A 12,088-nucleotide genomic window follows, 5' to 3' on the forward strand; every position below is an offset into this window, starting at 1 on the left:
TTGTTCACTTCTGCACCAGTGGTGGGCCATCCCTGCTCTAATCCACAGCCCATGTCCACTGGCTCTCAACTCACTTGTCATATACCCTGTTTCACCTTTCTCTGACTCACGCATAAGGACCTGGCTCTGGTGATTAATTATTCTTCTTTCACCTACATTATCATCTCCCTCAATCTCTTCTGGATCATCCCACGAAGCATGTAAATGCTGCAACTTCTTCCAGTATTTAGAAAACCTTCCCCTGATACCAGAAGCTTCTGTAAGTGATGCCCCATTTTCTTCTTCCTTTAGAACACAATCCCGCAGAAGTCTTCTAGGCTCATTGTATCAGCTCACTCTTGTCTCAGTTTTCCCCAATCAGACTCCCACACCCACCACTGCACTGTGTCTGTTCTTAGCAAGGTCATGTCCAATTGGCCAAATGCAAAGCTTAATTCTTAGTCTCTTCCTTTCTTAAACTCAGTGCATTTGACAGAGTCGATCCGTCCTTCCTTTCAGAGACACTGTCTTTACTTGGCTCCTAGGGTGCACTTTCTCTTAACTTCTCCCTTATCTTACTGATCCCTCCTGTAAGTAAATCTCCTTTATTGAAGAGGCTCACCTACCCCTCTCAAAATTTTGGTGCATCCCAAGCCTCAGTGCTCAGATCTCTTCTCCACTCGCTCTATCTGCACTCATCCCCTTGTTGATTTCAAGTCTCAGCCATGAAATACCACATAGACATTGATCGACAATTCCTATTTAGTCTCATGTCTGTGAATTCATTCTTGGTATAGCGCTGAAGTTATGTAGTAAACTTCTTAAATGTAGCATAGACAAAAGAACTCTTGAATCTCCTCCACATCCCATTTCTCCTCTCAGGAGCCATTCACCTGGATGTTTGGGCCAAACATGTGGCATCATCTTTCACTCCTTTATTGTCTACCAGCAACACATGCCACACTCAACTGATCCGTAAAATATGCCGCCATCTCGACTGCTGGCATTTGAACCTAATCTGCTGTCATCTGCTAGCCCTGGATGACTGCAGTGGGTAACCTCCCTGCTTCCAGCCTTGCCCCCATGCCTCCCTCACTTAGCACAGAATGGCCTTTATTTGTTTAGAATCAGGATGTTTCCTTGATGAAAAACCCTGTCATAGCTCCCAACCCTATTTACAATGGAATCCAAAGTCCTTATTGTGGCTTCTAAGGTGTGGCCCTCAGGTCAGTTCAGTTCAGTTCAGTCGCTCAGTCGTGTCTGACTCTTTGTGACCCCATGAATCACAGCACACCAGGCCTCCCTGTCCATCACCAACTCCAGGAGTTTACTCAAACTCATGTCCATCGAGTTGGTGATGCCATCCAGCCGTCTCATCCTCTGTCGTCCCCTTCTCCTCCTGCCCCCAATCCTTCCCAGCATCAGGGTCTTTTCCAATGAGTCAGCTCTTCACATCAGGTGGCCAAAGTATTGGAGTTTCAGCTTCAGCATCGGTCCTTCCAATGAACACCCAGGACTGATCTCCTTTAGGATGGACTGGTTGGATATCCTTGCAGTCCAAGGGACTCTCAAGAGTCTTCTCCAACACCACAGTTCAAAAGCACCGATTCTTTGGCCCTCAGCTTTCTTCACAGTCCAACTCTCAGATCCATACATGACCACTGGAAAAACCATAGCCTTGACTAGACGGACCTTTGTTGGCAAAGTAATATCTCTGCTTTTGAATATGCTATCTAGGTTGTTATAACTTTCCTTCCAAGGAGTAAGCGTCTTTTAATTTCATGGCTGCAGTCACCATCTGCAGTGATTTTGGAGCTCAAAAAATAAAGCCTGGCACTGTTTCCCCATCTGTTTCCCATGAAGTGATGGGACCAGATGCCATGATCTTTGTTTTCTGAATGTTGAGCTTTAAGCCAACTTTTTCACTCTCCTCTTTCACTTTCATCAACAGGCTTTTTAGTTCCTCTTCACTTTCTGCCATAAGGGTGGTATCATCTGCATATCTGAGGTTATTGATATTTCTCCTGGCAATCTTGATTCCAGCTTGTGCTTCTTCCAGCCCAGCATTTCTCATGATGTACTTTGCATATAAGTTAAATAAGCAGGGTGACAATATACAGCCTTGACGTACTCCTTGTCCTATTTGGAACCAGTCTGTTGTTCCATGTCCAGTTCTAACTGTTGCTTCCTGACCTGCATATAGGTTTCTCAAGAGGCAGGTCAGGTGGTCTGGTATTCCCATCTCTTTCAGAATTTTCCACAGTTTATTGTGGTCCACACAGACAAAGGCTTTGGCATAGTAAATAAAGCAGAAATAGATTTTTTTTTTTTTTGGACCTCTCTTGCTTTTTCGACAATCAAGCGGATGTTGGCAAGTTGATTTCTGGTTCCTCTGCCTTTTCTAAAACCAGCTTGAACATCTGGAAGTTCACAGTTCATGTATTGCTGAAGCCTGGCTTGCAGAATTTTGAGCATTACTTTACTAGCGTGTGAGATGAGTGCAATTGTGCGGTAGTTTGAGCATTCTTTGGCATTGCCTTTCTTTGGGATTGGAATGAAAACTGACCTTTGCCAGTCCTGTGGCCACTGCTGAGTTTCCCAAATTTGCTGGCGTATTGAGTGCAGCACTTTCACAGCATCATCTTTCAGGATTTAAAATAGCTCCACTGGAATTCCATCACCTCCACTAGCTTTGTTCGTAGTGATGCTTTCTAAGGCCCACTTGACTTCACATTCCAGGATGTCTGGCTCTAAGAAAATGATCACAGCATCGTGATTATCTGGGTCTTGAAGATCTTTTTTGTATAGTTCCTCTGTTTATTCTTGCCACCTCTTCTTAATATCTTCTGCTTCTGTTAGGTCCATACCATTTCTGTCCTTTATCAAGCCCATCTTTGCATGAAATGTTCCCTTGGTATCTCTAATTTTCTTGAAGAGATCTCTAGTCTTTCCCATTCTGTTGTTTTCCTCTATTTCTTTGCATTGATCACTGAGGAAGGCTTTCTTATCTCTTCTTGCTATTCTTTGGAACTCTGCATTCAGATGCTTATATCTTTCCTTTTCTCCTTTGCCCTAGGAAGGTCTAAGAGCTCTAGATGCTGCCTCTCTCTCCAGCTTCCCTTCCTCTCCCTTTCCTTAGTCTGATTCAGCAACACTGGCCTTTCTGACTGTTCCTTACACACCGTCTGTACTTTCCCTTCCTCGCTGCCTTTGCCATGACTGCTGTCTGCCTGGCTTGCTATGCCCCCAGACATTCTCATGACTTATATCACTAAGGTCTTTGCCCTAATGTCACCTAATGACATTTTCTTCCTATGGCTCTCCTGTCTAATCTGAATTACTGTGTGCCAACTAAAACCCACACTCCTTTTGATTTTCTCATCATGCACCCTTTTTTACTCTTCACCTGAGCACTGAGTGCCACCTGGTAGGATATGTGGCTTCTGTTTGTTCATCACTGGGTCCCTCTGTTTACGTAAGTTCCATAGGGTCAGGGGCCATGTCTGTTGGACTCAGTGTTGTTAACCCTGCATACAAAGGACACTACTTTGCTCAGAATAGAGGCTCAATAAGTGTTTACTGAATAAATTAGTGAATTATGGATGAAATCAGAACTCTTCCAACAGACTGATGAGACATGGATTCTACTTCTTCCATTCTCATCACTGTCATTCATTAGCTTCATAGTTCATAAGCCAGCTCTCCCACATTGGAGAGTATATAAAAGTCAGACACCATATCAGGTTATGTGTAAATGGAAGCTAAAAATGAACCCTGATAGTTGTTTTCATCATTTTGATTCTTTATCCTCCTTCAGCAATGGCTTTGAGTAATCCTTGGTTATTAAGAATTTATAGTACAGTAATCAGAATGCCCCCCAAAATTGCATTGTAGTAGTACTTAAATTATGCTAAGGGAAGTACAGACTAGTCCAATATAATAATAACAATAGCTAACAATTAATAATTACCAGGACCTCAAAAAAAGTGATTTATTTACATTTCTTTGATCTTCACAACCATCCTGAAAAGGCAAAGCGTTACCCCCATTTTAAAGACAAGAAACATAAGCTCAGAGTTGTCTGGTGATTTTCCTAAAGGCATTGAGCTGTGCTTGATTTGCTTTAGAGTTTCTGACAAGCTTTGGAACACACTCTGATATGATAGGTTCATTCAAATTACACCTATTAGAAAAATTAATAACCAGAATCTTGTTTGTTTTTTAATTTAATTTTTAATAGAATAGGCTTCACTTATTTCTGTTAGGCCTCCTAGGACTATCCAGATAGATTTCCCTGTTAGGTTTTATCAAGCTGGTATCCTGAATTCAGGAATAATTTGCCAGGTTCAACTAGACTAGAAAACGTCTGTGTCCCAACTTGTAACATATTTGAATAAAGGCAGCATCACTGTGAGAAGGGGCAATTGACTGTGTGCAACACATGGAGAAAGGTTAGTTTTTACATTTTCATAAATAACAATTAAGACTGAAATGTGCTACTTTCATTGTAGAAAAATAAAATTTTTAATAAACCTTCCTCAGGAAAAAAAAAATTGATTGTCTTTGTGATCATGGTATGATTAAAGAGACAATGGTCACATCAGTGGAAGAAATAAAAGATCTGGACTCCTTCACTGTTCAACTGCTTGATTGTTGAGCAGAGTTAAATTTAAAAAGGTATTTTAATATTTGCTTCACTAAATCCCCTCCATGTTTTAAATTAGAGGAACAGAAGTACAGGTGCGGATGTGCTGTGTGTTCATTTGTCTTGCTCTTTGGGGGCTGGCTTTTAAGATGGAAATATTCATGTAATTGTGTTGAAATGAACAATGAGGAAGTACAGTAGTTCAGGAATGAAAATGTTAAATTAAATGGACCATGTTTAACATTGTTGTTGATCCTGAGGAACAGTTTTTCCAGTATATGGAGCATTTCGATTCCATCCAGCATATGTTCTCCACAGTTTTCTCTGCTCTAATTCATCTGTGTTTTTCGACAGCTCCAGATGGCGTGCTGCCTCCGAGGCTTTCATCTGCCACTCCAACCAGTCTTCAGGTTGTCTGGTCTACACCAGCTCGGAACAACGCCCCCGGCTCTCCCAGATACCAACTCCAGATGAGGCCTAGCCACTCCACCCATGGGTTTCTAGAGTGAGCATTCTACTTGTCCATCCTTGTGTCATCTGGGTTATACAGTTTTGCCATTCATTCACTTTACGTTAACTTTGTAACAATAGGTAGGTCAGTTCTCATTTGCAACAAATAAAGTCCCCCTTTTAAAAGTTCCAATAAACACACACACACACACACACAAACACCCCAACCAGTACCGTAGGAGATAATTATTTGCTTTGCCAAATAATTATCTTATTTGCTTAAAATAAGATTACTTCAGCCTTTGCATGAACACATGTATATGCCAAAAGCAAGTGTATACCAGAACCCCACAAAAACTGCTGCCTAATTATGGCTACAAAATTATAATACTTATTCCACAAATTCCATGTGTCAGTCTCAAGACTAGAATTTACTCCATATTAATAAAATTTCCATTTCATATAAATGGAATTATACAAACCCTTAGCCAAATAGCTACTTATTTTAAAAGAGATATCACGTGAAGACAGAAAATTGCAGAACTGAGAGGTACATTGACACCCCCTGAAAATTCTTTACAATAAAAATTTACTTTTGTTAAAATTTCTTTGAATGTCTCAGCCTTCCTAATTTTAGGATTTCATTCTTCATATAGGCTATTTTCCAATCCTTCTGCATCGTTAAACTACGAAGTGAGAGATCTCCAACCATACACAGAGTATGAATTTCGGTTGGTTGCCTCCAATGGATTTGGCAGTGCCCATAGCTCTTGGATTCCGTTCATCACCGCAGAGGACAGTAAGTGGTCTGAAAAACACACAGCTGAATATCTTCTGCCATAGCACATCTTAAAGTCTTTAATTTTTTCCAAAACAAAGAAATAAGCCTCCTGTATTCTCTTGATATTGAGTGACAGTAATCTTTTCCAGGACCAGGGTGGTCAGAGTCTCCAGAAAGAAGAAAAATGTGGATTTAGAGGGTTGGAGAGTTAGGCCTACTGACAGGAAGACATAATTCACAGTAAATTATGATATGGCCCCATGCAGTCCTTCAGGGTAAATGTAGGTGTCCTGAAAGGAAAATGTTATCCTTGTCTATTCTGTGGCCAAGTATTGCGAGTGTTCTCTGCAGAAGAACATGAAATATGGACCCTACTTCATAAGGATGCTTAGAGGTCATTAGAGATTGGGATTGTCTTATTCAACCAATACAGGGAATTTTCTAGATTTTTATGGAAGACTTACATTTGCATATATATATATTTTTAACTAGGTTATATAGAGAAAAGAAATACATGGTTATCATATTGAGTTTTATACAAATTGCCTCTTGAAAAAGCATATATATGGAAGTATAACTTTTTAGAAAAGTTAGAAATTAAATCAAGCTATACAGAGTGAAGGAGGACACTGTATCTTTGAACAATGAGGTTTTTAGGGTTAATCTTGTCAAGTCTTTTAATCACAAGCTTCTTCAAAGATGTTGCTCTGTTGGCCAATTGCCATTCTAGCTCTATATTCAATCAGGACCCAAGTGACTTTCAAAAGGCTGGATATTAATCTCAAAAGGCACAGTATATGAAACAATATCAATTGTATATGAGATAGATTCTTTTATGTCTACAATATCCTTAATTATATTATTTTAGTGAGAATAAGACCTTAAATGAGATAGAATCAGAACTATATGCCTTCCTTAATGCTTACTTAAACACACACACACACACACACACACACACACATGAGCAATAATATATAATACTTCCTTCATTTCTCCCAAATTGTAATTACTCCCAGGGAACAGGCTGGGTACTTCACAAGGACACATCCAGGCTGGGTACTTCACAAGGACACATCAAGGGTACCATTTAGTAAATTATCAGCACAGTGCAGTAAACGACACCCACGGTCCAAAAAGCATCAGCGCACCACTCAACGTACCTACACCTCTTTTAGTGAGAACATTACATGCACTCTGGCAAATCTGACAATATGAACACCAACTGTATACAGATGTCTGAACCAGAGAGCTCACAACCAAACTAGATTTCTGAAGAAACATTTCTTTTTTAAATCAGCTGAAAAAAATATTTTTACTATCCTTAGCGCATTCTTGATGGCATGTAATGGAGGTTAACTAAAAATAATTTGCCCACCGCAGAGGTGATGACATCATAGAACTCCACACTAGAAGAGGAGAGACATGACTCCTTTTTGGCACCCACCATTTCTGTTTCGATAAATTCTGTTCCGATAGAGAGGGGACAGCACTTGTATTTCCTCCGTGGTGATCGTTATTGAATAGGCGCCAGATTCTTCTACCTACAGGCAGGAAGTTAGCGCATAAAGTCCCAGACATTGTAAAGACCTAATTAGCACAGCGCCCTCTGTTGAGCAAACTTCTCTCCTGCCTCATCTTTTCATGAAACAGGTTTTACAGACAGGTTTGACAGTGTTTAGAATTTTCATGCACGGAGGCTTGGCCATCTCTGTGGCTTGTAGGGCCTGAGATCAAAGTGAATAGTGTCACCCTTCATCTTCCTTCATTAAGAATTAGTAACAATTGATTGTATAGCAGGTCCTAACTCATGAAACCCAATCATGATTTTCATTGAAATCCTTTCTCTGAAACAATGACCTCTTCCTTCTTCTGCTTCACCTGTGATGTCACATACACCAGCAAAGGACTAAAGGTCGGCCCGTTTGCCCCTCCAGGTTAACTTACCAGGCATGCTCACCCCTGAGACATAATGACAGTGTCCTGTATATTTTGGGTGTCAGTGGAGATGGATACCATCTCTGAAAGGAAGTGCAATTGAGTTGACAAAGACTGAGGGATTGGCACTTGGCACAAGCAGTTTTTCTGTCAAGGCTTCAAAGCCTTGATTATAAAACTACCCATGCTGACAGCTCCATGCCAGGATCACACTTCATACTTGGTCCTAACCAGCAACTCCCATTCAGCAAAGTGCAATTTCCAATGTAGAAATGCTACATATCAGCTTACAGAATGAAACAGTGAAGTCCTCTCATACCCACATTTAAATTTCATACTATCAGTAGGCACCTTTCCACATCAGCCAAAGCCCCCAAACTTTCCAGCGCCAAAGAAAGGTCACCAGTAGCAATATTTTTCATATGATACTGTGGTAGTGTGATTTCATCAAGTCTGTGATACAGCTGAAAGCAGAAAGAGAAACCTAAGCAGAAAATGACCTAGAGCTAGAGAAACAAATGCTTGCATGCTAAAACAGGTTCTCAGAGATGGAGAAAAGGGTGTGAGGAATTTTAATAGATTTTTTTTCAAATAATTTGTCATTTACATCAGTGGGCCACCAATATCCAGTTCCATGCATTTTTAAAAATCTAGTGTGCTTATGCCAAATAATAATAATGCACATTTCCTATGAATATTTTAAATCCAGTTAAACTTGTGTTAATAAAAGATGTTTGTTCCAGCCAACTTGGTCAGTATAGTGTTCGACTATTTGTAACCAGATAAATACAAACAACGCATGATTTTTTTTTTACATGCTGCTGGCAGTCTAAGTACCCAACATGCCTGCAGTCTACAAAAACGCATTAAGATTGTGATAGATTTAGAAGCATGGGATTAATAACATGAAGACACTTACCTATCAGCTGAAACTTTTTGATATCTATTAATAAGAAATAGCTATCTCTTCTGATTGTATTATTTGTCCCTCTCTCGAGTATCTGCAATTGTTTCCTGTACAGGACAGGCTGTAAAAATGGAAGTTGGCTGGAAGGGAAAATTTCCTCCAACTTCAGTTTAACTGTGCATGCCTTCTTCTGCCTACAAAAATGTAGGCAGATTTTTGTAAAATATGAGATAACTCACTTTTTAAAAATATGGATTCCCTAGACTAGTAAAATTCGGCTTTCTCTCAGGGTTTATTGGCTACCAAGATCAAAATATGAAATATCTCTTTATTTGAATCATTTTAATAATGAACTTGTATACACAAACAGGTCAATCAGATGAAAATGAGATTCTTTTCTAAAAATCACTTCTCTACCTCTAAAACAAAACAAAACAGAAAAGACAAATTTCTTCCAGAGTTGACCATTTAGTTGTCATATATTTTTTAAAGATGAAAAGTTGAACGACTTTGCTAAATTTATAGTTTAAAACTCTACATATATATTTTTAACCATTCATCTAAGATGCATTATTAAGTAAAATTTGTGGGATTTGGCTAGTTTATTCTATAGATTTACTTAGATGATTTTTTCACGTGTTCATTATTTTGCTAACAGACTCATTGTTCATGATCTTTGACTGAAATCTGCTAAAAAATAGAAAGATATATCTTATTATGAACAGTGAGATTTTCAGTACTATTAACATACTGTATCTACTTATTATATTAGTCCTTATTGTTATTTTTTTCCCACACTTTCAGTGCGCTGTGAACAAAGGATGTAGTGTCTGGATCCTATTTTACTTTTCTCATTAGCATTTTTGAGCAGGTTTCCCCTCTCATTCATCTTTAAGATTCTCATAGCAATTTACAAAGCAATAGTCTTTCTTCTGAAGTAAAAGAGAAAGACCCTGTGACATTCATTGAAATCTATATCTAACAGAACACTTTTCTGCCTTGTTTGTTGTCTAACAAAATTCTACTCATCCCTCAAGTCCCAGTTCAAATGGTACATTCTCTGTGAAGCCTTCCCTCCTCATTTCTACCTTAGGATTTTGGTTTATATCTACTTGTGCAACGTCAATATCTCTTTCTGAATTGTAATTTCTTAGGACCTAGGATTCTGTCTCATTTGTCTTTGTAGATCCAGTGCTTGGTGGTGGATCTGATATAGAACTGCTAAGTCACTTCAGTCGTGTCCGACTCTGTGCGACCCCATAGACGGCAGCTCACGAGGCTCCCCCATCCCTGGGATTCTCCAGGCAAGAACACTGGAGTGGGTTGCCATTTTATTCTTCACTGATATAGAACAAGTGCCCCAAATTGTTAAAGTACTGATTAAAAAGAGTTTCATATAAACAAATCCATGAAACTCCCGACTTCCCTGGCGGCTCAGATGGTAAACTGTCTGCCTACAATGCCTACAATTTGGGAGACCCGTGTTCAATCCCTGGGTCAGGAAGATCTCCTGGAGAAGGAAAGGGAAACCCACTTCAGTATTCTTGCCTGGAAAATCCCATGGACGGTGGAACCTGGTAGGCTACAGTCCATGGGGTTGCAGAGTCGGATATGACTGAGCGATTTCACTTTCACTTTTATGAAAACTTAAGCAAGCAAATCTTAACTGGGTACCTACCATGCTGGAAGGACTGAAAGTTACAAGGATGAATAGGAAAGTTCTTGACTTGAGTGGTCCACAGTCTGCTGGGAAGACATAATAAAACAATAGAGTACTGTGATTGAAGATAAGGGCAAGCTCAGAGGAAAGCTTCTCCCAACAACACCAGGTGTCAGGAAAGCCTTCCCAGGGGAGAATACAAGGAGGGGAAATAAGAATGATTTCTATTTGGGGATCACATCAATATCAGATTTCCAGTTTACTTCCTCGCCATTGGTCCAGGCGAGGAAAGCTATTGCTGTAGGAGGTGCCCACTGACACAGGAGATAGGGCAGCTTGTAGAATTCTCTGCCTGTGATGTCAGCCTCTGAATATGAGACAAGAAGGGTGAGGATGAGAGGCAAGATGTTAGAGAAGGAAATCCCAAAGGTGATCCTCATTCTTTGCATTGGTCAGAGGCAGCCTGCTGTCTGTCCCTGTGATTCTGTCTTGACCGGGATAATGAATGTTCTAATCAGAAAGGTCTCTGCTGGCCCAAAACCATGTGCTACTTCAAAAGGGAGACAGATATATACAAAGAGAATTCCAAAAGGAACACGTATTTTCTTCTTATTCTCACAAACTGTAATGGATAGAATACTGAGTCCTGGTGACAGAGAGGGGAAGTAAAGCTTTGGTATGAAATGTGATCCATCGATCATGTTATTGTACTTCTAGAGGGGGATTTTCCAATCATTTAATAAGTGTCTTTGTGCCTTTAAGAGTACTTAAATTTTACAACTAATATTGCATGGGAGAGATCTTTTTTATTAGTGTGTTTTAGAATTTAAAGTCAGTCTGCATTTTAAGAGTTTTCTATGTGAGAGAAAAACAGAAACGTTTGTAAATGAGGGTGGCACATATTTATATCAGTAGATTTTATTTTATTTAATGAAGAACTGTGAGCAGTAAGTCTCAGTAGTGCTGCATGATGATTTTATTTTACTATTCCAAACTTATTTCCTAATTGCTTTAAATATTAACTTCTGAATGCTGACATGTTTATCCTTTCAAACAGTGATGTGGTCTCTATTTTACCCACAACAGAAAATCCATGATGCAAAGTAGATCATTCTGCTGATTTTGAGAGCAAAGTGGCTCTGTATGTATATCCCTACAATAGTTTATTTCCCTGTTGCATAGATTTCCCACCCCCACGAGATTCTTGCATTTCCAGAATTTATAAAACAAATTAGTATCTTTATAGTCTTATTTTTATGTCCTAACATCAAAAACCAAAGTGACCAACAGAAAAATCATTTGAAAGGATGAACCAATTAATGAAAAATTCTATCCACCTGACTTTCATTTCCCTCTTGAATTCTTGAATCTGTTTTGGGCACATTAAGCCCACTGCTCTTCTAAATTTGGAACTTCTAGCTCTTTTAGGACTTTTTTCTTCCTTCATGAATTTTCACATTAAAATATTTCATTCTCTGCCCCAAACTTTCAAGTAAGAATCCACAGCCGTTCACCATACAACATGTCCCCATTCTGGAAGACAAAACAGTCTTCCTAACCTTCCTCTGCTGTCCTGGTCTCAGGAGAAATAGAGAAAACAGTTCCTCAATATCGGTTCACCTATTTGCAGACTATAAATTGTACCCTTTCAATTGAAGCAATCTTGTAGTCTTCAGATGTTCCTTTTATTAAGCAACGATGCCCTGTTACACAGCCCTTTTCCTATTTTAT

General features: G+C 39.4%; 1 protein-coding gene across 1 annotated transcript in view; it reads left to right on the forward strand.

The window, feature by feature from the left end:
* USH2A (usherin) overlaps window positions 1–12,088 on the forward strand; it is a 940,802-nt gene that overhangs the window by 609,755 nt on the left and 318,959 nt on the right. The window contains exons 41-42 of the mRNA XM_044943197.2: window positions 4,979–5,129; window positions 5,731–5,873. Coding sequence (XP_044799132.2) covers window positions 4,979–5,129; window positions 5,731–5,873 — 294 coding nt within the window. The remainder of the gene's footprint in view (window positions 1–4,978; window positions 5,130–5,730; window positions 5,874–12,088) is intronic.

This window comes from Bubalus bubalis, chromosome 5 (assembly GCF_019923935.1).
Source record: "Bubalus bubalis isolate 160015118507 breed Murrah chromosome 5, NDDB_SH_1, whole genome shotgun sequence".
Taxonomy (NCBI): domain Eukaryota; kingdom Metazoa; phylum Chordata; class Mammalia; order Artiodactyla; family Bovidae; genus Bubalus; species Bubalus bubalis.